This window comes from Hemiscyllium ocellatum, chromosome 10 (genome assembly GCF_020745735.1).
Source record: "Hemiscyllium ocellatum isolate sHemOce1 chromosome 10, sHemOce1.pat.X.cur, whole genome shotgun sequence".
In the NCBI taxonomy this organism is placed as follows: Eukaryota; Metazoa; Chordata; class Chondrichthyes; order Orectolobiformes; family Hemiscylliidae; genus Hemiscyllium; species Hemiscyllium ocellatum.
In genome coordinates this window covers 8,549,823-8,576,926 of record NC_083410.1, presented here as the reverse complement: position 1 = coordinate 8,576,926, position 27,104 = coordinate 8,549,823, and the positions used below count along the sequence as shown (strand labels likewise).

The following is a 27,104-nucleotide window of genomic DNA, read 5'->3' as shown; positions in this document are numbered from 1 at the left end:
CGCCTCCAGCCATACACCCACCCCCTGCAACTTTACCCTCCTGTGTACGATCGATTTGATTCAATTTCATTCCGAGGCTGTACCCTCAGCTACATGGGCCTTAAGGTGTAGAATTTCCTCTTCCATCAGGCAGAAGATACAGAGATTTGAACATACCCACCTACAGGATGAAGGACAGCTTATTCCCTGCTGTTATTAGACTGGGGAATGGCCCTCTCTAACTTCATATAATATTGATCGTGCCTCATGCCTCTTCTGTGCAGCTGTATGCCTCACGCTGTCTCAGCACCCTATGATCGGTATGTTCTTGTTTGCTATGATCTGCCTGGATTGCTCGTAAAACAAAACGTTGCACTGTATTTAGGTACAACTCGTTCTGCTACAACGTGTGTTTCGTTAATGTGAACTTGCGATTGACGAATCGGGGATGCGGTTTCTAAAGCGCAAACTTTTAAAATGTGTGTTGGCGTGTAGCGCGATTACAGCATCAAGACTTTACCCGCTGTTTCCAACGAGCGGTTTGTCTACAATATGGGGTTGCACAAGGACACAGCCATTGCGTTATAGGAGAACAACCTGTACATGTGACTACAAGAAATCAAATCGAATCGAACACAGTAAAATCGCATCGTTTTAGACACCTCGTTGTGAAAGTGTGACTCTTTAACGGAGTGTGTTGGGTCAGCGTGAATACTCACCAGACTCAGGTCTGAATGCTGCACGTATGGACCTATGATGGAGCCACCCTGAAGGCAGCCTCGCCTAGGCGATGTCGCTCTCACCAAAGGCATGTGCCTCCTGTCTCTGTAGTCCCTCCTTGGTGACAATTCCCTTCTCGGGGAGAGGTCCTTGACTGGGGACAGCTGCCTTGGAGACTGGATCTCCCTCCTCTGGAGGAAGGGACGGCGTGGGGAAGCATCTCGCCTCAGGCAGAACTCACTCAGATAGGCGTCCCTCTTTGGCGAGCGGTGCCGAATTGGTGAAATCTCCCTCCGCGGGGACAAGTGCCGCCTGGGGGAGAGCTCCCTCCTTGGAGATAAGTACCTTCGCGGAGTGGGGGAGGGGTCGCTGCCCGGGGACCCTTCGTAGGCTGGCGACGGGTGAGCGCTCGAGCCTGTGTCTCCTGAGGGGGACACCTCTCTGGAGCTATCGTCCCTCGAAGACGTGTCATCGCTGATGCGTGCCAGCCACACGTTGGGGGGCGTCGGGATGTCCAGTCTGTCTTTGTGCTCGGCTGACTCTGCCAACCTGCTCTGCAAGTGTCTCGGGTAGTCTGTCAGTGGAGTCCCCGCGTGTGAATAACTGGGTGGCATGAATTGAGTCGCTTGGATCCTGGGTAGTGTCACCAAGTAGCTGATGAGGGAAGACTGGTTTGTCGAGGGCGACACGTCGAATGCGGAGGATGAGGTGATGCCAAAAGTGCCTGAGGGGGCTCTGGAGGGACGTGGGAGTGGGCTCGTGCTTCGCGACCTGGTGGTTGGAGTGCTGTCGCCTTGGCGATCTTCATCGTCGTCATCCTCATCATCGTCATCTTCGTCCGCCTCCTCCTCCGCTCCGTCGGATTCTTCTGGATCGGAAAACTGATGCCGGACTGGAACATCACCCAACGCATCCTTCTCAGGCTCTTCCGGGATTCCTGAAAAAGGGAGAGAAGTTCGGTGAGTGAGCCGGTTACCTGCTGACAACTTATCCTCCTCTGCACAAGAGCGTCTCCACATCACTGACTGACTGTGTGGAGTTTGCACGTTCTCCCCGTGTCTGCGTGGGTTTCCTCCGGGTGCTCCGGTTTCCTCACACAGTCCAAAGATGTGCGGGTCAGGTGTATTGGCCATGCTAAATTGCCCGTAGTGTTAGGTAAGGGGTAAATGTAGGGGTATGGGTGGGTTTCGCTTCGGCGGGTCGGTGTGGACTTGTTGGGCCGAAGGGCCTGTTTCCACACTGTAAGTCTAATCTAATCACCTCTCTCCTTAATCTCAACGTCAAATTCTACAATCTGTCACAGACTGAATCAGACGTCACACGACACTAGGTTATAGTGCACCTGACGAAGGGGCAGCGTTATGAAAACTTGTGATTTCAAATAAGCCTGTTGGACTATAACCTGATGTCATGTGACTTCTGACTTTATCCACCTCAGTGCAACAGCGGCACCTCTGTATTAGATTAGATTAGACTTACAGTGTGGAAACAGGCCCTTCGGCCCAACAAGTCCACACCGACTCACCAAAGCGCAACCCACCCATACCCCTACATTTACCCCTTACCTAACACTACGGACAATTTAGCATGGCCAATTCACCTGACCCCGCATATCTTTGTGACTGTGGGAGGAAACCGGAGCACCCGGAGGAAACCCACGCAGACACGGGGAGAACGTGCAAACTCCACACAGTCAGTCGCCTGAGGTGGGATTTGAACTCGGGTCTCAGGCGCTGTGAGGCAGCAGTGCTAACCACTGTGCCACCGTGCCGCCCACTAATGGGCGTATTATGGCTTTCACAGAGTGGGAAGAGCAAGGAAGTGCCATTAGTGTATCCGGAATCTAGTCCTGTTCCCAAATACAACCCTGGAGTGTCTTATTCCTCCCCTAGGAAGTAGGAGCTGGAGTAAGCCTCTTGACCCCTCAGCCCCTGTTCTGTCATTCAACCTGATCATGACTTACCCTCTACTTCAATGCTGTTTTCCTACTTTCTCTCCATCCTCCTTTAATGTTTTAAAATGTGTCAATCTCTTTCCTGAATATATTGGGTGTTCCACGGTAGAGAATTCCTCAGGTTCTCTACCGTCCCTGAAGAAGATTTCTCCTCATCTCAGTCCTAACTGGCCAAATTCATAATCATTCCCTGGTTCGAGGGCCCCCAACCAGTGAAATGTCTTCCCTGCATCTTAAGAGAAAATGCTGGAAAATCTCAGCAGGTCTGGCAGCAGCTGTAAGGAAAGAAAAGAGCTGACGTTTCGAGTCTAACTGACCCTTTGTCAAAGCTTTGACAAAGGATCAGTTAGACTCGAAATGTCAGCTCTTTTCTCTCCTTACAGCTGCTGCCAGATCTGCTGAGATTTTCCAGCATTTTCTCTTTCGTTTCAGATTCCAGCATCTACAGTAATTTGCTTTTATTTTTTTTTCCCTGCATCTTACCTGTCCAGCCCTGTTAAAATTTTATACATTTCAACCAAATCCCCTCTCATCCTTCTAAATTCTAGGGAATACAGGACCAATTTCTCCTCACCCAACAGGCCCATCATTCCTGCTATTGGCCTAGTTAGTTTTTATTGTACTCAGAAATGGCTCATCTCAATTGGTCAGAAGTGTTGTACTTGAGCTGCTTAACAGAATATCAGGAGGTCACTCAGCCCTTGAGACTGTTCCAACTGTCATATTCTCCACCTCCCTTGCTCCCAGAGTCAAAGCAGGCAATGCTGCCGTGGTAACATCATTGGACTGACAATCCAGAACCCCAGGCCAGAGCTCTGTGGACAGGGGCTCATGGCTGACACTGAAATTTAAAATCGAGTGAAAATCCAAAGCTAGCCTAATGGCTGTGGGCGGTGCGATGGCTCATTGGTTTGCACTGCTGCCTCACAGCACCAGGGACTCAGGTTCGATTCCAGGCTTGGGTGACTGTCTGGGTGAGGAGTGTGCACATTCTCCCCACGCCTGCGTGAGTTTCCTCCCACAATCCAAAGATGTACAGGTTAGCTGAATTGGCCGTGGGAACTACAGGGATAAGGTAGGGCTGGGATGCTCTTTGGAGGGGTCTGGGAAGGCAGACACTGCAGAAGTTGGTGTGTGTTCTCCTTCGACGCTGGAATGTTAAATTACTTTAACAGAGAGGTTCAAAACTTTGAAAGGGGTTTTGTCAGATAGTGACAGACTGTTTCCACTGATGGGTAGGCTAGTGACCAGAGAGTCACAGACTTGAGTAAATTCACACAGCAGCTTGGCGGAGCAGATATAAGGAGACTCACTAGGAAGCAGCAGCAGCATCTAACCATTTTCAATGAGCTTTCAGATGTAACGTTTAAAAAGAGGGATTGGATAAATACTGGGAAAGGTACCAAACAAAAACTGGACTTCTGGCATCTAAGGGTGCTACAGTGGCTCAGTTGTTAGTGTTGCTGCCTCACAGTGCCAGGGAGACCCAGGTTCAATTCCAGCCTCGAGTAACTGTGTGGAGTTTGCACATTCTCCCCGTGTCTGCATGGGTTTCCTCCGGATGCTCCAGTTTCCTCCCATAAACCAAAGACGTGCAGGTCAGGTGGTCTGGCCACATGGAATTGCCCATAGTGTTCAGGTTAGGTGCATTAGTCAGGGGTAAGTGTAGGTTAGGGCAATGGGTCTGGGTGGGTTACTCTTTGAAGGGCCGGTGTGGACTTGTTGGGCCGAAGGGCCTGTTTCCATACTGTTGGGTCGCTAAGATTTCCATGAAAGAGCAGGCTGAATAGGGATTGACTGGTGAGCGCCCTCAAAAGAGCCAGAACCAGCACAAAGGGCCAAAGGACCTCATGAAGGGCAGAGACTGAACTCGCCTGCTTCCTCCGTGTCCGTGCTGTACGTGCAGGTTACCGCGATTCCCAACTCCAGGCATTTTTTGGTATGAGCCTTTGACTTCATATGTTTTGTCAGGTTTCCTGGGGGAAGAACACAAAATGACATAGTTAAGTGGGTCGAGATAACGAGGCAGCAAAAGCAGTGACGGGTGACAATTGCCATCTATTTATTCCTCATTCCAACATTCATTGGTACTGAGGCAGAGTGACTCATTCCATCCCCACGATAGTGAGGAATACAAATGAGGAACACTCCACTGCCAGGTATTTATGAACAGGCTATAAGCCATTCAAATTGCTCGATACAATATTTACACCGTTATACCTCAGATCACTCTCCTTTAGAGAGACTGGAATGACTCACACATTTCTAAAGTCTCTCTCATTACCAAGCAAACACTTTGGGGGAAGTGTTATGTAAAGTAACTTGTTCCAAAAAGAGTTGTGGCTGGTTGAGCAGACAAACCAAAACACAGCCACCACTTGGCACACAGTAAAATCCCCACCAAACACGGCTCAAGGCACGACAGGTTAGGCTGCTTTCCCTCACCGCCTGTCTCTTGATTGTGCTCATTATGGGCAGTAACCTTGGCCAGGCTCCTGGAAAAAAACGTCTTGTTCATCTTCGCGTTCCGTCACTGGGTCTTTTGATATCCATTTGAATTACAAGAGCCATGCAGCTGGAGCGTGTGCTCCAAATATCACGGCATACGCCCAGGGTTGCTGAACACAGAAGTCTCAGAAATAGATCATACCGCCCAACTCATGCTCATGCTCCTCATCCAACCTTTCTCATTGAAACTCATTGTCATAACCACCAGCTCCACAGGAAGAATGTCCCGCAGCCAGTATGGCAGCGAAGCACTCTGGGAAAAGTGCCCTGTAATTAGCATCACAGTGAAGCATTCTGGGAAGTGTCCCACAGTTAGCATGGCAGTGAAATATTCTGAGAATAGTGTCCAGCAGTCAGTATTGCAGTGAAGCATTCTGGGAAGAGTGTCCAGCAGTCAGCATCACTGTGAAGCATTCTGGGAAGAGTATCCTGCAGTCAGTATCATAGTGGGAAGACTGGGAAGACTGTTCTGCAGTCAGTGTCACAGTGAGGCATTCTGGGAAAAGTGTCCTGCAGTCAGTATTACAGTGAAGCATTCTGGGAAGATTGTCTTGCCATCAGTATCACAGTGAAGCATTCTGGGGAGATTGTCTTGCAGTCAGTATCACAGTGAGGCATTCTGGGAAGATTGTCTTGCCATCAGTATCACAGTGAAGCATTCTGGGGAGATTGTCTTGCAGTCAGTATCACAGTGAGGCATTCTGGGAAGACTGTCCTGCAATCAGTATCACAGTGAGGCATTCTGGGAAAAGTGTCCTGTAGTTAGTATCACAGTGAGGCATTCTGGGAAGAGTGTCCTGTAGTTAGTATCACAGTGAGGCATTCTGGGAAAAGTGTCCTGTAGTCAATATCACAGTGAGGCATTCTGGGAAGATTGTCTTGCCATCAGTATCACAGTGAGGCATTCTGGGAAGACTGTCCTGCAATCAGTATCACAGTGAGGCATTCTGGGAAAAGTGTCCTGTAGTCAGTATCACAGTGAGGCATTCTGGGAAGATTGTCTTGCAGTCAGAATCATAGTGAGGCATTCTGGGAAGACTGTCGTGCAGTCAGCATTCTGGGAAGACTGTCCTGCAGTCAGTGTCACAGTGAGGCATTCTGGGAAAAGTGTCCTGCAGTCAGTATTACAGTGAAGCATTCTGGGAAGATTGTCTTGCAGTCAGAATCATAGTGAGGCATTCTGGGAAAAGTGTCCTGTAGTCAGTATCACAGTGAGGCATTCTGGGAAGAGTGTCCTGTAGTTAGTATCACAGTGAGGCATTCTGGGAAAAGTGTCCTGTAGTCAATATCACAGTGAGGCATTCTGGGAAGATTGTCTTGCAGTCAGTATCACAGTGAGGCATTCTGGGAAGATTGTCCTGCAATCAGTATCACAGTGAGGCATTCTGGGAAAAGTGTCCTGTAGTCAGTATCACAGTGAGGCATTCTGGGAAGATTGTCTTGCAGTCAGAATCATAGTGAGGCATTCTGGGAAGACTGTCGTGCAGTCAGTATCACAGTGAAGCATTCTGGGAAAAGTGTCCTGCAGTCAGTATCACAGTGAGGCATTCTGGGAAAAGTGTCCTGTAGTCAGTATCACAGTGAGGCATTCTGGGAAGATTGTCTTGCAGTCAGAATCATAGTGAGGCATTCTGGGAAGACTGTCCTGCAGTCAGTATCACAGTGAGGAATTCTGGGAAGACTGTCGTGCAGTCAGTATCACAGTGAAGCATTCTGGGAAGATTGTCCTGCAGTCAGTATCACAGTGAAGCATTCTGGGAAGACTGTCCTGTAGTCAGTATCACAGTGAAGCATTCTGGGAAGAGTGTCCTGTAGTCAGTATCACAGTGAGGCATTCTGGGAAGACTGTCCCGTAGTCAGTATCACAGTGAGGCATTGGGGCCTACTCAGTAAGTGGGCTCCGCTGAAGCCTCAGTTAAATATATAGATGGTCAATGTGCAGACCTGTATGCTTAATTCTGATCTCTGTACGTAAAGAAATGGAATGTGTATGTACGTGAGGCCCACCAATTGTACAGATCATCAAAATATTTTATGTATAAAGTGTATTTTTGAAATTAAAAAAAAATCTGTGTCAAATTGTGAAGCAGGGAAAGAAGCAGCTGACTGGTTGAGTAGGATTGGGTGGGTATTTATACAATTTTTGTGGCATTCAGGCAAGCATCAGATGATTATGTGGATAGAAATGGTGTGTGGGTATATGGGGTTAAAGGCAGGAGATTCACATTAGGTACTAAAACCAGTGCAAACACAATGGACCGAATGGCCATAACATTTCTGAATATCCCCCTTCTCCCTCAATATGACAGGTTTTGGGATCTCATGACCTCGAAGCAAAGAAGGCGAATTGACACATTTAAGGGAAAGTCTGACGATCATTTCGTGGAGAAGAGAGTAAGGGGTTTACAATGGTTGACAAGGTGCCTCGAGTGGTGTACAAACTGCTTGGGCGGATTGGGTTTGTTTGTCTGTCTGATGTAATCCAATCGGAAATCTCCTCTGGTGGTGCTTCAGTGTCAGTCTCCAGGCTTTAGAAGAACCGATGGCAGAACTCTGGGCTCCAATACTTCAAAACAGCAGGAGGAAGAGTATCAAGGTGAGATGTTGAAGATGCCAACTGGGTGTTACCTAACCCAAAGATGGAACAGCCTTAAAATGGGCTGAGTGGCCTCACTGAGTTCCATAATTTGGGAGTGACATAAGTGTGAGGGCAATTGGCAGTGCCATTGTTATCGAGCAGCTCAGAAAAGGGGTTTGGCTCGATCACAATCATCTCGTGATTGCTCACTTAGCCCTCGGTTCAAGGTGCCACGCAGCTCTGAAAAACGCAAGCCCCTTCAGCTTCCCCCGGATTCACGAGGGGGAACTGAATGAGGACTCCCTGTTCCCCCCACCCCCACTTCCCCAAACCAGCTCGCACAGACTTTACCTTTCGTCTTGAAAGCAAAATTGCAGAACTTGCACATGAAAGGTCGCAGGTCGGTGTGGGTGCGGATGTGTTTCTTCAGCATACTGGGCTTTTTACAGCGAATTCCACATTCCTCACAGATATACTTTCCTCTGCCCCGCCCCCTCACATAGACATAGTCTTCATTGGATTTATACCTGCAAGGACAGAAGGTTCACAAAGAAGCTAAGCTGACTGGTTTTAAGTCAAGGCAACATGTAGACATTGCTTCAGAATCTAACAGATCTATCTAACAAATGCTGCTTTTCTCACTCAATGGGTTATCTGCGACATTGGCTGCTTGGGATATTCCATAACCAGCTTACTAAAGCAGAGAAACTAGGCAGAGGCCATTCAGCCCTTTCAGCTTGCTCCATCATTCAATATCATCATGTCTGATCCTCGACTCCAACACCATAGCCCTTGATGCCTTTAAAATCTGACAAATTATCTTTCTCTTTCTAGAATAGAGAGTTATATTGTGGTCCAACCAGTCCATGCCAATCAAAACCCCAACCTAAACCACTCCCACCTGCCTGCTCCAGGCCCATATCCCTCCAACCTTCCCCGTTCATGTTCTTATCGAAATGCCTTTTGAACTTTGTAACTACCTACACCCAACACTTCCTCAGGAATTTCATTCCAAGTTCAGTGATCTGGCCTCTACTGACTTCTGTGACAGAGAATTCCACACGTTGACTACCTTTTGAGAAAAGAAACATTTCCTCTTCCTAGTCCTAAATGATAGCCCCATTTTCTGACACGGTGTTTGAGACTCTGCATGCAGGGGAAGTGTCCTCCCTGACTCTAGTCTGTCCCGCCCTGTTAGAATTTTACACCAGCACCCTCTCATCCTTCTAAACTCTAGGGAATACGGGCCCAGTCAAACCAGTCTCTCCTCATATAATCATCGGAGATGTCGGAACAGAAGGAGGTCCTTCCGTCCATGGAGTCTACCTCTGTCATTCTGAGGGCATTGTTGCTAAGTTTGTGGATGACACACTGATAGGTGGAGGGACATGTAGTATTGAGGAAGGCTGCAGTATGTCCCTGATGAAGGGCTGATGCCCGAATCGTCGATTCTCCTGCTCCTTGGATGCTGCCTGACCTGCTGTGCTTTTCCAGCAACACACTCTCGACTCTGATCTCCAGCAGCTGCATCACCCATAAGACAGAGGAGCAGAAGAAGGCCATTCGAGTCTGCTCCACCATTCTATCATGGCTGATATGTTTTAGTTTTAAAAAATTAGATTCCCTTCAGTGTGGGAACAGGCCCCTCAGCCCAGTAAGTCCACACTGACTCTTCGAAGACTAACCTACCCAGACCCATTTCCCTCTGACTAATGCATCTAACACTGTGGGCAATTTAGCATGGCCAATTCACCTGACCTGCACATCTTTGGATTGTAGGAGGCAACTAGAACATCCAGAGGAAATCCGTACAGAACACAGGTAGAATGTGCAAACAGTCACCCGCGGGTGGAATCAAACCCAGGCCCCTGGTGCTGTGAGGCAGTAGTGGTAACCACTCAGCCATCGTGCTGCCCATAAACCCACTCGGCCTTAAATACATTCAGTAACTAGGCCTCCAGAGCCTTCTGCAGTCCTCTGCAGTAATGAGTTCCACAGATTCACCATCCTGTGGCTGAAGAAATTCCTCCCCATGTCCGTTCTAAAGAGTCATCCCTTCACTTCAAGGCTGTGCTCCCACTGGAAACATCTTCTCTACATCCACTCTATCCAGACCTCTAGTATTCTATAAGTTTCAATGAGAATTCCCCCCCTCATCATTCTAAACTCCATTGAGTACAGACCTAGAGTCCTCAACCGGTCTTCATATGATGAGCCCTTCATCCCAGGTTTCCTTTCCTAAGGGATGCTAATGAAGAAGACAAAAATTGACAAGATTCTGGCACTCACCATCATGGTGATGAACTTTCTCATCTCAATTTACTAATCAAATTGAAATTCCACCAGCTTCCGTGGTGGGATTCAAACCAGTGTACCCCAGAACACGAGGCTAACCCCCTGGATTCCTAACACTCGCGGTTACTGGGACAATCTGGTCGATAACTAGGGCTGGAGTTGGACATTCTGGGAAAGTGTCCAATAGGTAAAGGGGGGGATGAAAGGGTCAAACTCATTCTGCCCTGGATTTTATTCCATTTGTCCCAGAGAGAGTTGGATAAACACTCAAGGTCAGGACAGGTCTTGCATGGAAAGACGTGAGGAATGAGTCAAGTTGGACAGCTCTTTCAAGGAAGGAATGCAGGAAGGATGGACTGAATGGCCTGTTTCTGAGCTACACCGTTCTCTGACTCAATCCTGTCTCCTACTTGGTCCAGACTGGAGACGATATGAGGTTTGGGAAGTGTTTTGTAGTTGCGGGTTTTTACTGCTGATGGGTTCAGAGTCAACCACATTGCTGTGGGTTTGGCCTCACGTGTAGTCCAGACCAGGTAAGGATGGTAACCCTTAAGTGGGTTTTTCCTGACCATAATGTCTTATGGTCTTATCATAGAACATAGAACATTACAGCGCAGTACAGGCCCTTCGGCCCTCGATGTTGCGCCACCCTGTCATACTAATCTGAAGCCCTTCCCACTTACACTATTCCATGTACGTCCATATGCCTGTCCAATGACGACTTAAATGTACTTAAACTTGGCGAATCTACTACCGTTGCAGGCAATGCATTCCATACCCTTACTACTCTCTGAGTAAAGAAACTACCTCTGACATCTGTCTTATACCTATCTCCCCTCACTTTAAAGTTGTGTCCCCTCGTGTTTGCCATCCCCATACTTGGGAATGGGCTCTCCCTGTCCACCCTATCTAACCCTCTGATTATCTTGTATGTCTCTATTAAGTCACCTTCTTCTCTCTAACGAGAACAGCCTCAAGGCCCTCAGCCTTTCTTCCTAAGACCTTCCCTCCATACCAGGCAACATCCTAGTAAATCTCCTCTGCACCCTTCCCAAAGCTTCCACATCCTTCTTATAATGCGGTGACCAGAACTGTACACAATACTCCAAATGTGGCCATACCAGAGTTTTGTACAGTTGCAGCATAACCTCATGGTTCCAGAACTCAATCCTTCTATTAATAAAGGCCAAAACACTGTATGCCTTCTTAACAACCCTGTCAATCTGGGTGGCAACGTTCAGGGATCTGTGTACATGGACACTGAGATCTCTCTGCTCATCTGCACTCTGAAGAATCTTACCATTAGCCCAGTGAGTTCATGGCTATCATTAGACTCTGAATCTCAGATTTATTTTCGAATTCAAATTTCACCATTTGTCGTGGTAGGATTTGAAACCAGGTCCTCAGAACATTATCTGGGTCTCTTGATTAATAGTCCAGTGATAATACCACTAGACAATCATCTCCCTTTGCATCAGTACAGACATGTTACTTCTAAACAGTACACTATCTCACTCAGCCTCGTCATCTACTGAGCTATTACTACCCTTGCTAAATTTGTTCAACATTTTCTCAATTCATAAAAGGGGCAGCAATGGCATAGTCTGTAGACTTTTCTTGTCCCTTTCTTGAAAGGGAATTAATCGAAAACATCATCTTGTTTTGATGCAAGAATTCGGACAAGATAAGCACCGTTGCTCTGTGAAAGCAATTCGCTTCCCATAGCAACCAGAGATATTCTGTACCCATAGCAACTGGAACTATTTGCTATCCATGGCCACTGGTACCACTCACTATCCAAAATAGCCAGAGACATGCATCACCCAGAGCAACCATGTGGCAAAAGGCACCAAACTTTGAGAGGAGTGGTGTAGAATGAAATGCCTTGAGGCAGTTAATAACGTTAAAGGGGCTGTGGGTTTCTGTGGAGTGGTTGATTGACTCCACTGCACAGTACGCGTGTGCTGACTGCGGAACAAATTGCATCAGTAAATTCTGCAGAGAGTTGTACAATGACCTGGAGAGGGGGCAGAGGCTATGAGGTTCTCATGGAATGAGTCAGGTGGGGAGGTATTAGTCTTTGCTGGCTCCTACACGTCCATTAGTGACACACAGAAGCCTTTCAGCTGAGATTTATATAACTCTGCTGTTCATTGTAGCAAGTGAGTCCCAATGAATCTCACTTACACATTCTGTGCCACAGTTGAGCCCATCCACCATCTATTAGGCAGGAGTGTGATGGAATACTCCCCACTTGCCTGGGTGGGTGCAGACCCCCAACAACACTCAAGAAGCTTGACACCTTCCAGGACAAAGCAGCTCACTTGATTGGCACCACATCCACAAACATCCACCACCAACGCTCAGTAGCAGCAGTGTGTACTATCTACAAGTCACACTGCAGGTATTCGCCAAAGATCCTCAGACAGCACCTTCCAAACCCACGACCACTTCCATTTCGAAGGTCAGAGCAGATCCATGGGAACATCACCTCCTCCAAGTTCTTCTCCAATCCACTCACCATCCCGACTTGGAAATACATCGCCATTCCTTCCCAGTCGCTGGGTTAAAATCGGGGAATTTCCTCACTAAGGGCAATATGTTAATGGACATGGAGTGCAACGGATTCTGAATCAGTAGTGCTGGAAGAGCACAGCAGTTCAGGCAGCATCCAACGAGCAGCGAATTCAATGTTTCAGGCAAAAGCCCTCGACTGCAACGGTTCAGGAATGGAGCTCACTACCACCTTCTCAAGGACAACTCGCGATGGGCCGAGTTAGTGACACCCACATCACATGAGTGAATTTTGAGAAAACGGTCTTTGATATTGTTCATGGTCTAGCTGAACATCTCCAACCCTTCTGCACACAACCCCTTCCAGATCCTTCAACTCCTCACTCCTGTTCATTGAGTGTCCCTGAAATGCAGCCATGTTTCTCACATCTACCATTCCTTGTGATAGCACGTTCCAAATTCTCACCACTCTCCGAGGGAAAGGAACTCCTCCTGAAATTTCTCGCTGGATTTGTTTAGAGCACACCTTATATTTGCGACCCCTTGTTTATCCTCTTCTGTTACATTACTGTACACGGCTGGACACCTTCAACTCTGCCCTGACAGTTAGGCTGTGTTTTGATTGCATGAGAAAAAATAACGGCCAGCAAGCATTCTTTGCAATTGAGCAGCACGTCGTCATTTATAAAATTGTTTGGAGGGGGGTTAGGATGTCGTCAGCCAGGGGTGGCATTTATTGCCCATCCCTAATTGCCCTTGAACTGAGTGTCTTGATTGGAGTGTGGAGTCACATGTAGGCCAGACCAGGTAAGTATGGCAAGTTTTCTTCCCTCAAGAACGTTAGTGAACCTAGATCTATTTTTATACCAAATGTTTCCATTAGATGAGCATCTTGAATTTTATTCATTATCTTTCCCAGAGGACCAGGTTGGAATGGGATCTTTCCCTTCCTAAAGATCATGTGAACTTTTTATAACAAACAAACAGGGTCAATATTCTGGTTTCTTCATTAATTCAATCTAAACTCCCAGTTTTCCTGGTGGGATTCAAACTAATTCCTCTGGATTATTAGTGCAGTGACATGAGCACGATGTTACTATTCCTTTCCACTTACTTTCTTCACCAGTTGCAGAGAAGTTGGAAGGATGGGCTCTGTTTGACTGGCAAGGATCGCAAAATTGCGTATCATAGAATCCCTACAGTGTGGATCCCTACACTCGGCCAAACAAGTCCACACCGACCCTCCGAGGAGTAGCCAACCCAGACCCATTCCCCTACCCTATTACTCTACATTTCCCCTGACTAATGCACCTAACCTACACATCCCTGAACGCTATGGGCAGTTTAACATGGTCAATTCACCTGACCTGCACATCTTTGGATTGTGGGAGGAAACCGGAGCACTGGGAGGAAACCCACACAGACAAGGGGAGAATGTGCAAACTCTACACAGTCACCCAAGGCTGGAACCGAACCCAGGTCCCTGGCACTGTGAGGTATTAGTGCTAACCACTGAACCACCCATTTTTGTTTTAGTATCCCATCCGGACCAATTCCCCTATCCTATTACTCTACATTTCCCCAGACTAATGCACCTAACCTACACATTCCTGGACACTATGGGCAATTTGGCAGGGCCAATTCAGTTTTGCACATCTACCAAGGCCAGTGTGGTGCCACAAGGCGGCAAATGGTGGCTGGAGTGTGATGCCAAGGTGATTGGAGTGACCAGGTCACCTGACCTCCTGGATCAGTGAGGTGTTGTTCAACTTGTAGAAGACACCTGTTCGATCTCAGCTGGAGTACTGAGGAGCGTGGGCAATGTATTGTAGAAAAGTCGTGTGCGCATCAAAGAGACTACAGATGGACAAGGACCCTTTACCTAGAATAAAGCAGGACCTCTCTCCACCTCAAGAAAGGTGCCTCAACTCCACTGGAGGCCATTGGTATCCCTGACCAGTGGCGCCACAAGGATCGGTGGACATGAGTGGTACTGCAGCAGGCTCTTGGTGAATTTCTGTAGTGCATCCTGTGGATGGTACACATTATTGCTACTGAGGTTGGTGATGGAGGGAGTGCACATTTATGAATGCAGTGCCGATCAAACAGGCTGCTTTGTCCCCGGATAGTGTCATGTTTCTTCATTGTTGTTGGAGCTGCACCCACCCAGGCAGGAATTCCATCACACTCCTGATTTGTGCTTTGTAGATGATACACAGGCTTTTAGGAGCCAGGAGGTGAGTTACTAGCCTCAGTATTCCTAGCCTCTGACTTAATCTTGTAGCCATTGTGTTTATGTGATGAGTCCAGTTCAGTTTTTGGACAATGGTAAACCCCTAGGATGTTGACAGTGGAGGATTCAGTGATGGTAGTACCACTGAATGTCAGGAGGACAATGGTTCGATTGTCGGAATTTGTCATAACCTGGTATTTGTGTGGCACGAATGTTACTTGCCACTAGTATGCCCAAGCCTGGATACTGTTGAGATCTTGTTGCATTTGGACATGACTGCTTCAGTGGCTGAGGAGTCATGAAAGGTGCTGAACATTGTGCAATCATTGGTGAACATCCTCATTTCTGACCTTATGATGGAGGGTAGGTCATTGATGAAGCAGCTGAAGATGGTTGGGGCCTAGGGCACTACCCTGAGGAACTCCTGCAGAGATGTCCTGGAGCTGAGGTGACTGATCTTCAACAACCCCGACCATGTTCCTGTGTGCAACGTATGACTCTACCCAATGGAGAGCTTGCCCCACCAATTCCAACTGATTCCAGTTTAGTCCAGTTTTGTGTCAGAAGCACGGTTGTTTTTGGAGCACCATGGTCAGGACTATTGTCAGAATGTTGTCAGGGCCCATTGCCTTTGCAGTATCCAATGTCTCCAGACATTTCTTGACACCACATGGAGTGAATCAAATTGACTGTACACTGGTATCTGTAATGCTAGGGACCTCAAGAAGAGGCCAAATTGGATTGTTCACTTCTGGGTCAAGATAGTCAAGGCCCTCACTGTGGATTTTAACGTTGAATCCCAAGCTGTTTAAGGTGGCTGCAGTTGTGGTCGCTGGAAAAGCAGACACGCACAGCCCACCCCACCCCCCACCACACACACATACAGAGCTCCCCAACCCCTGCACACACATCTCCCCACCCCACACACAGCTCTCCCCAGACACACACACACACACACACACACAGCTCCTCCCACCCCACACACACAGCTCCCCACCCCACACACACACAGCTCCCCACCCCACACACACACAGCTCCTCCCCCACACACACACAGCTCCCCACCCCACACACGTATACACACCCCCACAGTTCTCCACTCCACACACAGCTGCCCCACACACACAGCTCCCCCACCACACACACACAGCTCCCCACCCCACACACATTTACACACCCCCACAGTGCTCCACTCCACACACAGTTCCCCCTCACACACACAATTCCTCCCCCCCCACACACACACACAGCTCCTCCCCCCGACACACACACAGCTCCTCCCCCACACACAGAGTTCTTCCCCCCCACACACACAGTTCGCTCCCACACACTCACACACACACACACACCCCCAGCTCCCCACCCACACACACACACACACTCACAGCTCACCCACACACCACCACACACAAACAGCTCCTCCCCACACACTCACACCCACACACACAGCTCCCCTCCCACACACACATATACACACGCTCATCGACACAAACATAGCTCTCCCACACACACACCTACAGGCACAGCTCCCCACCATACACACACACACACACACACACACACACACACACACACACACAGAGCTGATGAGTATGGCTCACAGTGTGACTAATCCTATAAAACTATAAACAGGTACACACGTGGGCAGAGACAATGTCATGATACAACACTGCACAGTTGTCAACTGCCAAGCTGAATGACATCATTAAAATATTTGACAGGATTTCGACATTTATCCATGCTCCCTCGGTGAGGGTAACTCAGCATCCCGCTTCCAATCAGCTCCCACCAAACAAGCCCCATGACCCACTGCTCCCTATTGGTACCTATCCCTGTACAAAGGCTGCGACACTACACTCTCCCTGACTGCAGTATATCATGCAGAGGAACCTTGTCTCCTGCAATCTGGATCATACACAGCACAGGGAGGGTCAGGGAGAGTGTCAGGGCGAGGGGAGTGTGTCAGAGTGAGGGGAGAGTGTCAGGGCGAGGGGGAGTGTGTCAGAGTGAGGGGAGAGTGTCAGGGCGAGGGGGAGAGTGTCAGGGTGAGGGGAGTGTGTCAGGGTGAGGGGAGAGTGTCAGGGCGAGGGGGAGAGTGTCAGGGCGAGGGGAGAGTGTCAGGGCGAGGGGGAGAGTGTCAGGGCGAGGGGAGTGTGTCAGGGCGAGGGGAGTGTGTCAGGGCGAGGGGGAGAGTGTCAGGGCGAGGGGGAGAGTGTCAGGGCGAGGGGAGTGTGTCAGGGCGAGGGGAGAGTGTCAGGGCGAGGGGGAGAGTGTCAGGGCGAGGGGAGAGTGTCAGGGCGAGGGGGAGTGTGTCAGGGAGAGGGAGTGTGTCAGGGAGAGGGAGTGTGTCAGGGAGAGGGAGTGTGTCAGGGTGAGGGGGAGAGTGTCAGGGTGAGGGGGAGAGTGTCAGGGTGAGGGGGAGAGTGTCAGGGCGTGGGGAGAGTGTCAGGATGAGGGGGTGAGTGTCAGGGTGAGGGGAGAGTGTCAGGGCGTGGGGGAGTGTGTCAGGGCGAGGGGAGAGTGTCAGGATGAGGGGGTGAGTGTCAGGGTGAGGGGAGAGTGTCAGGGCGTGGGGAGTGTGTCGGGGCGTGGGGAGAGTGTCAGCGTGAGAGGAGAGTGTTAGGGTGAGGGGAGAGTGTCAGGGTGAGGGGGAGAGTGTCAGGGCGTGGGGAGAGTGTCAGGGCGTGGGGAGAGTGTCAGGGCGTGGGGAGAGTATTAGGGCGAGGGGAGAGTGTCAGGGCGAGGGGGAGAGTGTCAGGGCGAGGGGAGAGTGTCAGGGCGAGGGGGAGAGTGTCAGGGCGAGGGGAGAGTGTCGGGGCGAGGGGAGAGTGTCAGGGCGAGGGGAGAGTTTATATATGAATTTATGTGTGAATATATGAAACCTTTGAGTGGGTCACTGGGACCCAGTGGTTGTCCCGGGGCCAGGGGAAGCTGTGATATCGAACATGATCGGAACGCAGTGCCGAGTTATTTACCCGCCATCGAAGATTTTAATCCTGGTGGGCTCCACTTGCTTGCCAGGTTGGTCTTTGTTCACACCCGTCTCCATCTTTTCCCTTTCCTTCTCAAAACTTCCTGCTGCTTTCCTTCCAGCCGCATCATGATCACCCTGCGAAGATTCATACCATTTCATCTGCCGAGGACAGATGGCATTGTGTTATTTTGTTTTCTGTCCTGTCCGAGCAGATTTAAGCTTTTAACTCTTCCATGTCCCGAGCACTTGTAGAAGGGGAAAGTGTGTAGTGGTCTTATTGTAGGGAAGGCTCCATGGGAAGCTCGCTCATTTCCGACAGATATACGGAGAAATTTCTTACTTCGGACAGTCTTTAGTCTTTGGAACTGCCTCTGACTGGGAGCAGTGTGGGTTATGTCATTAGACCCAGGGTTTTAATTGACAAAAGAGACCAGGGTAATGGAGAAGGAAAGGCTTACTGGAGTGAGGACCCCAATGAGAATGGGCAGGATTGTTGTAATGCATACGCACAAGAGTAGGCCACTCAGCCTTTCCAGCCTGTTCCGCCATTCAATAAGATCATGGCTAACCTCATCTCTCCATTTCTGCTTCACCACCCACCCCCCCAACCTCCTCCCCCACCCTCTCCTTGGTCGTCAAGAATCTATCTCCCTCTGCCTTATAAATATCTAAAGGCTCTGCTCCCATGGCCTTTAGAGGAAGGGAATTCTGACAGAAAAGAACGTTCTCTCTACTTCATCTTAAGTGGCTAACCTTTTATTCTTAAATTCTGACCCACCACCGCCCCCCCCCCCCCCCCCCCCCCCCCCCCCCCGTTCTGGATTCTCCCACAAAAGGAAACATCCTTTCCACATCCACCCGACCAAGTCCTCTCAGGATCTCATATGTTTCACTTAGTTCACCTCTCACTCTTCTAAGCTCCAGAGGATACAGGCCCAGCCTTTCCTCATAACGCAATCAACTCATTCCAGGGATTAGTCGAGTAAAGCGTCTTTGAAATGCTGCCAATGCATTAACATCCTCCTGGTAGTACAGTGATCAGTACCACACTCTGTACTCCAGATACACTCTCCCCAATGCTATGTATTATGGAAGCATACCCTCCATACTTTTACACTCAATTGCCCTCACAATACACAGAAAGATCTATTGGTTTTCCTGATACCTTGTTGTCCCTACACTCAGCCCTTGCAAACCAGGCATGAGGGTGGCCAAGGTGAAGAACATGGCACACTTGCTTTCGTCAGCAGTACAAGAGTTGACGGACCATAATAGGCCGCATTTGGAGTATTGTGTGCAGTATTTTGGTCGCCACACTACCAGAAGGACATGGAAGCTACGGACAGAGTGAAGAGAAGGTTCACCAGGGATGTTGCCTGGTCTCGAGGGTATTGGCTATGAGGGGAAGGTTAAAAAAAATGAGGATTGTTTTCACTGGAATAATGGTGGCTGAAAGGAGACCTGACAGAGGTCCACATCATTAGGAGAGGCATGGACAGGGTGGATAGTCAGAGGCTTTTTCCCAGGGTTGACGTTTCAATTTCAAGGGGGAAAAGGTTCAAGGTGAGAGGGGGAAATTTAAGGGTAATGTGAGAGGGAAGTATTTCAAGTAGAGAGTGGTAGGGGCCTGGAACGTACTGTCTGAAGAAGTGGTGGAAGCAGGCACATTGGTGAATAGGGAAGGAATAGAGGGAGACAAACTGCATATGGGCAGGGGGGTTTGTTAGTTTAGATTAGATTAGATTAGATTACTTACAGTGTGGAAACAGGCCCTTCAGCCCAACAAGTCCACACCGACCCGCCGAAGCGCAACCCACCCATACCCCTACATTTACCCCTTACCTACGGGCAATTTAGCATGGCCAATTCACCTGACCCGCACATCTTTGGACTGTGGGAGGAAACCGGAGCATCCGGAGGAAACCCACGCAGACACAGGGAGAATGTGCAAACTCCACACAGTCAGTCGCCTGAGTTTAGTTAGGACACAATGATTGGGACAGGCATGGAGGGCCGAAGGGCCTGTTCCTGTGCTGTACTTCTTTTGTTCTCTCGGCCTGGCAGCAGTTATAGAGTCATTCAACAGGATCATGGCTGATCATCCAAATCAGTCCCTGTTCCTGTTTTCTCCTCCAGACCTTTCGCATTTAACCCCTTTGTGAAAACAAACAGTTTTTGCCTCAACCACTCTCTGTGGCAGCAAATTCCATGGGTTCCCCACTCTCAGTCCTGAATGACCTAACAACACCCTTAGACTGCGACCCACAACATCCACCCCAGGTCAGACCAGGTAAGGATGACAGTTTCCTTCCCTAAAGGACATTAGTGAACCAGAAGAGTTTTTCATAGAATCCCTACAGTGTTGTAACAGGCCATTCAGCCCATCAGTTCCGCTTGATCCTCCAAAGAGTATCCCAGCCAGACCTACCCACCCTATCCTTGCATTCCCCATGGCTAGCTCACATGACCTGCACATTCCTGGACAGAGAATCAGAGGGAATCCCTACAGTGTGGAAAAAGGTCAATTGGCCCAACAAGTCCACACCGACCCTCCGAAGAGTATCCCACCCAGAGCCATATCCCTATCCTATTACTCTACATTTATCCCTGACTAATTCATCCAACCTGAACACTATGGACCATTTAGCATGGCCAATCCACCTAACCTACACATCCCTGAACACTATGGGCAATTTAGCATGGCCAATCCACCTAACCTACACATCCCTGAACACTATGGGCAATTTAGCATGGCCAATCCACCTCACCTACACATCCTTGAACACTATGGGCAATTTAGCATGGCCAATCCACCTCACCTACACATCCTTGAACACTATGGGCCATTTAGCATGGCCAATCCACCTCATCTACACACCCCTGAACACTATGGGCCATTTAGCATGGCCAATCCACCTCATCTACACACCCCTGAACACTATGGGCAGTTTACCATGGCCAACCCACCCTAAAATGCACATAGTCGGATTGTGGGAGGAAACGGGAGCGCCCGGAGGAAACCCACGCAGACACGAGGAGAACTTGCAAACTCCACACAGACAGTCGCCCGAGGCTGGTATCGAACCTGGGTCCCTGACGCTATGAGGCAACGACTTACTAATTAGTCTGGTCTCTCTGATTAGCTTGGTTCTAACTGATTTGAAACAGCCCTACAACGCTGTCAAGGTGATCCACGCCTGGCCGATCCTCACCTGGGCTATTCTCTGCTTCCAGCCACTGGAGGCCACCAGCTTTCCAGAACTGGGCCAGTTCAGAGCGGACATGATGTAGATCTCTCTGGCTGCCTTCTGCTTGGACCTGAGGAGGGCCAGGGCTACCTTTGTGGCAGTGCCCGGGGGGTTGGGGTTGTACGAGCTGATGCACCAGGTGGCGTACATGGAGAGCTTGGGGGCCGTGTGCCGGGTCGGGTTGGGTTTGGTGTAGTTCAGGAAGCACCAGCTGACGCTGGTGGAGGTGCGGAGGCTGGGGAACTGCAGGAACTGCTGGAGGTCAGACACGTCCGAGAGGAGCACGGTGCCACCCACCACCGTGCCCCCCTGGCTGACGGGCACCTGGAGGAGCATGCTGATGGGGAACTTGTGCTGGGGGGCCAGCAGGGGCGGGGGCTCCGAGGGGAGGTCGCCCGGCGACGGGGGCGCTCTCTGCGGACTCTCCACCTCAAGGCTCTCCAGGGACTCCATGTCGCTGCACTGGCCGAGCGACGGGCGCTCCTCGGAAGGGGCCGACTCCAGGCTCTGAGGGCCGTGCCATCGCGGGGAGGAGCCAGAGGGTGACGGTTGGCCTTCCCTCGCCTCGCCGGTGGTGCAGAACTGGCGCACCAGCTGCGGCTTGGCCGCCTTGGCACCGGCAGGCGTGCTAGGGGTGCCGGACTCCCGCAGGCTGAGCTTCTCCAGCATCTGCCCGCAGATCTTCTCCTCCTTGACCCGCTTCTGCTGCTGGGTCTCCACGGAGAGCTCCAGGCTGCTGGCAGGGGAGAGCATGCGCTTGCTGCCCCCGATGGATGAACCCCCGTCCGTGCTCACCAGGCCCACGGTGAGGGGCACCGGCACTTCCCCGGCCGTGCCAGCCACTGCTGCTGTTGCCGAGGGTGTGGGCAGCCCCCAGGGGGCGCACTGCCCTCCTCCTACCCCACCCGGCTCCTGGGCGGGCGAGCGGCCCTCCACCTTGCAGATGACCAGGCCAGGGCTGTGGCTGAGGGGCCCGCGGGCACCCCCTGAAGCGTGGGAGACACTGGTGTACATGACACTGCCATAGGTGGGCACGTTGGCCTGAATCCTGACGGGCACCAGCAGAGAGGGAGGGGTGCGGCTGGAGCGCGGGGCGGGGGCCCGGCGCCCGGGGGAGTGCTGAGGGGAGGCCCGGGGTGAGGGGCAAGGTTGCTCCTTGTCCCCCCAGCCCGGCCGGGCCTGAGGGCGCCTCTCTACTGGCTGACCGGGGTAGGCCTCGCCGGGGAGGAGAGGAGGGCACGGGAGCTGCAGGGGAACCGCTGGCCACTGCCCGGTGGGGGGGTAGGGCTCGGAGCCGGGGGCAGGGAAGGGCGGGGCCGGCTGGTAGAGCTGCCAGGGCTGGTGGAAGTCGAGGGGCGGGTAAGGGGCGTCGCAGGGACGGTCGGTGGGGGAGACCGGGCGGTGTCGAGGTCCCCGGCCTGGGAGGGCAGGCCCGCACGCCTGGTGGCCGGAGACCTGCATCGGCTCGCCCAGCTCCAGCCCGTGCTCCGGTTGGGAATTCTCCGAGTACTGTCCAAGGGAGGCCTGGCGCACCAGGAAGCACCGTCTCCTCTCCCTGACAGCGGGGGAGGAGGCGGGAGCAGGCCCACAGCGGGGTCCAGCCCCCCCAGGGCCTCCAGACAGGTTGCCGTAGTCGAAGGACTTGCTGCGGGTCTCCACCATCTCCAGGTAGGGCTGGCACGGGGCCTGCTCTGAGGCCGAACGCCTCATCTCCTTCTGCTGCTGCTGCTCCTGCTGCTGCTGTTGACCCAATAGGCCCGGGCTGTTGACCACGTAGGGCACCGTCAGGTACTCGGCCGTCTCCGGCCTGCCCGAGGCCCCAGGCTTCGGGCCCTCGTCTCTCTCCAGCGAGAGCGAGAAGCTGGAGCTGTGCGACCAGTTGCTGTCCTGGCTCAGACTCCGGGACAGTGTGCCGGACTCCAGGCTCGACTCCCCGGACGAGTACTGCAGCTCGGCGAGGCGCAGCCTCTTCTTCTTGGGCGGTAGTTTCTCGGCGGGCAGCTGGGACAGCGTTTCGCTCCGCTGCGGCCACTGGAATTCCTCAGGCACCTTCTCGGCCTCCTTGACGGGGGCCTCTTCTGGCTCCTTCTCCGGCTTGTCCGGTTCCTCTGTCACCCGGATCTCCGGCACCTGGATATTGTGTTGGCGCACCAGCTTGGGTGTTGGCTGGGGCTGTGGGCCGGCCTGGAGCTCTCCCACCTCCGCTGGCGGGTGCTGACCCACCCCCACCCCCACCTCGGGTGAGGGGTCAGGCCCCCCGGGACCGGAAAGCAGCTCCATGGACTCAGACCGCTCGAAGGAGCCTGGCCAGCTCAGGGAGTTGGTGTGCTGGATGACGGAGATCTCGTTGCCTGTCCCCCTCCGGCCTCCATCCTGCTTGCCCAGGCCCTGCCCCCCTGGCGACCCCTCCATTGCCTGCGGCTCGCTCTCCTCTGCCGTTGCCGCGGCAACCGGCTCCCTTGGCAGGCCGAAGAAACCTGAGGTGGTCATGGTTGACACGGAGACGGTTCTGGGGGCGGGTTCCTGATCGGTGAGGGGGTTCCCCTCAGCTTTGGGCTCAGCCCCTGAGGAGGGTGACCAGGTCAGGCCTCCGTACGGGCCTCCATAGCGACCGGGGATGTCCTCTTCATCCCCAACACTCTTTTCTTTCCTTCGTTTCCTGAATGGTAGGTTTTCCAGCACCGGGCCAGCCTTGTACACCGTGGTCTGAGATAACTCCAGCCCACCCTCGCCAAGGGGTTTGGGCACTCCACACTTGGCACGCGGCCCATGCGAGCAGTAGAACTTCCTGTGGGCCTCAAAGTTGTCCCAAATCTGGTACTTGACGCCACAGATTTCGCACTCGTACACCGTGCCCACTCCTTTCTGGGCTTTCCGCACCAGCAGCGCTGAGTCACCTCCCTCGGCCAACTCCCCTTCTTCCATCTTGGTGGCTCCCGTGGCGGCGGGAGATCCCCTGGGGAAGGTCCCAGGGCCTTGCTCCCCGTCGTCATGCCCGCAACTCCCCGGGGCGTGGCCCTCGAGTCCAGAGAACAGCTCGATGGCCGTCTGGCGTTTCAGCATGCGCTGGTGCGGCAGCAGGGCAGAGCCGGCGTGGAACACGTCGTCCGAGCCCGTCATCCTCTCGTCGAAGGAGTGGCTCCCCCTCAGCACCTGGGGGACTCCCAGGCCATTCCCGGAGGATATGGGCATGGAGTTGCTCCGGGTTAATGTGGCACTGTCCGCTGTGTCTGGCGGGATACCCAAGAGCTCCTTCTCCGACGGCACAAAGCACTCCATCGCGCTCGGGCCCAGTGACTCCTCAGAGAATGCCCTGGTCTCGCTGACTGCCTCCCCCAGCGCCATTGGATGCTTCCGCAACTCGCTGCCATCTCCCCGGTAACAGGAGAACCTTCGTGGCTTGATGGGGTCTAGTTGGCTGGGGTCCACCAAGACGTTGTTGTGGCTTATGAGCTGCAAGATGTGCTCCTCGATGAACTTCTCCAGGTCAGGCTTGTCTCCAGGGATTGCTGCCAAGCCGGCCTTGTCCTTGCAGGCCATCGGAGGGGGCTCCTGCAATGCCACGTTGACCGCCAGAGGCCTGGGGGCCAGCCTAGCAAACTTGCCGAAGATGATCTCAGCGTAGGACTTGGCGTTGGTGTTGGGGGGACTGACCTGCTGCTCAGCACTCTCCGACCGGGAGAAGTAGCCCGAATCGGTGCTGCCCTTGCTGTGGGGACTCAGCAGGTTGACGGACTGCTCACTGTCCTGCCCTCGTTTCTCATTCAGCCGCAGGGCCAGCCTCTGCTTGATGGTATGCGGCCCCCCGTACTTCCAGACCATGACAGGGGGGCTGGGGCAGGCTTCCGTCTTGACGTAGGCCGGCGGGCCCTCAGCCTGTGCCTGGAGGCCGCACTTGGGGACGATGAGAATGGGCACCTTCATGGGCCCGGCAGGCGACTCCTCACTGAGCACCTCAGAGTCCGAGCTGTATTTCTGAGACACCCTCAGGGAGCGTTGCAGGATGGGATTGCCAGCTTCGGCCACCTCTGGTTCCGGCGATGCCGGCTGGGACAGCCTCTTGCCAGGGCAGAGCTCCTCGTCTGTGTCTGTGCTCTCGTCAGCATCAGAGTGCAGCCCGGCCTCCTCGCCCCCTCCCAGAGGCTCTGTGTCCGAGCGGCAGCTAGGCTCTGCCTCAGCGGAGAGTAGGCCGGCCTTGATGGCGTGGGCGTGGGACTTGCGGTGCTTGTAGAGGTTGCTCTTGGTTTTGAAGGAGAAGCCGCAGGGGGCGCAGGGATAGGGTCTCTCGCCCGTGTGGGAGCGGATGTGCTTCTTGAGGACACTGGGCTTAGCACATGCTCGCCCACAGTACTGGCAGATGTGTTTGCCTGGCTTCTTGGGCTTCTTGTCCCTCCTCAGGGCCTCATCTCGGGCCCCGGGCACAGCCTGGGGGTAGTGGCGGTAGCAGGCCGGGCTGGGGGCCTTGCCTAGCTGACGGGACCGGTGCTGGAGGGGCAGGAAGGCCTCGGGGGGTGTGGCTTCCAGGGGGCGACCGAAGGGCCAGGGTCGCCCCTCCACACCAGCTCCCGCCTCCGGAGTGGGGTATCCCCGGGGGTCAGGCCGGCGCTGGAAATGTGGGAAGGGACGGGGTGCATAGTGGTGGTGGTGGTGGTGATAAGGGCCGCCCAGGAGTTGCCGTGACTGGGCCTGACGAGGAGCCTCAGCGGGAAGCTGAAGTTCAGAGCGGTAGTAAGGCCCTGTCCCACCAACCGGGCCCTGGGGGTCTGGCGCCAGCCTCTGAGCCCCCGGCTCGGGGAAAACGCTGGGCTGCAACCGGGGGTTGTCCCGTTGGACTGGGCCGGGGGCGCCGCTGTCCTCAGCCGTGCCCAGCATCGGGCGTTTCGTCTCCATTTCCAGTCAGGACGGTCGCTAAGTGCCGGGGCTTCGTTGCTGAGGCAACCGTCAACTGCATCTAAAGCTCGGCTCGGTCTCCCAGTGCTGCCATCGGCTGATCGCTGCCGGCATGGGGCTCAAACAACTGCTGCCTCTTCAGGTCACTCGCCGCCAGAGGTCGTTACTGAGCATCAAACTGGAGAGGGCTTGTCACTCACTGAATCCCTCACGCTAGGACGCCAAGCTTCTGCCCCCTCCCCCCTCTCTTAGTCTTTCTCCTGGACCACAAAGGTGACCTTCTCCGGATGGGAGTCACGCTGTCTTTCCCGCTGTGCGTGCGGCAGGGCCACGGTAAGCGGTCACTCTCAGTCGCTTGGTCCTCTCCATGGTAACGGAGCCCGCCTTCTCAATGGGCACAAGAAGATGTCAGGTGCCGCCACTCTCCTGCTCGTGCGTCCGTCTCCACTTCACATTCCTCCGGGACCGAGGCCTACCCAAGTCTCGAAAGGGGGGTGTGATTCCGTAAACCACTCGCTCTGCCCCCTACACCAGATTTACAACGTCCTTCAGAGTCTCTAACAGCAGCTTCCTACAAGGGCGGGGGAAGCAAAAGAAAAATACATTAATGAAAAGAAAGATCCCATTGAATCTAGTATTACTGAACGCATTGATGTCAGGCCTACAGGCTGTATGCTGCAGCTCAGTGGTAGCACACCCACCTCAGATACTGGGTTCAAATCCCTGACTGGAAGAAGCAAGAAGAAAACAATCAGGCCATTCAGCCCCTCAATCTCCCCCTGCTGTTCGTTAAGCTATTTTTTTTGGAACTCATTTCACATCACAGTGATGCCCTCATCCTGTGATTGAATTCAAAAAGAATTTGATCGAAAACTCACCCCGTGTCAATGGTGGTGTGATTAACCTACTATAAAGGCCAGGGGGGAAACTGCGGTCCTTGAAGGAGGCCATCTGGGCTGTACAGTATTGGAACTGGTCCTCCTGGGAGCAGATGCGGCGGAGACGAAGGAATTGGGAATATGGGATGGTGTTTTTACAGGCGGCAGGGTGGGAGGAGGTGTAGTCTAGGTAGCTGTGGGAGTCAGTCGGTTTATAGTAAAACCGTGTTATACACGTACCACCCTCTGCGTGAAAAAGTTGTCCCTTAGGTCCCAGGGCAGACATCCGTTTAAGTACAAACCCTCCCCTGGTTTATTTGGATGGACGAATGG

The 27,104-nt window shown here is 52.5% G+C and overlaps 1 protein-coding gene across 5 annotated transcripts in view; it reads right to left on the bottom strand.

The window, feature by feature from the left end:
* The window catches only part of hivep2a (HIVEP zinc finger 2a), a 217,087-nt gene that overhangs the window by 7,527 nt on the left and 182,456 nt on the right, over positions 1-27,104 (bottom strand). For all 5 annotated transcript variants that reach the window (XM_060831219.1, XM_060831218.1, XM_060831221.1 and 2 more), the window contains 5 exons: positions 20,968-26,464; positions 17,757-17,914; positions 8,091-8,266; positions 4,528-4,629; positions 699-1,636 (listed from right to left, as the gene is read on the bottom strand). In XM_060831219.1, the coding sequence (XP_060687202.1) occupies positions 699-1,636; positions 4,528-4,629; positions 8,091-8,266; positions 17,757-17,914; positions 20,968-25,893 (6,300 nt within the window). In that variant the 5' untranslated portion in view covers positions 25,894-26,464. The remainder of the gene's footprint in view (positions 1-698; positions 1,637-4,527; positions 4,630-8,090; positions 8,267-17,756; positions 17,915-20,967; positions 26,465-27,104) is intronic.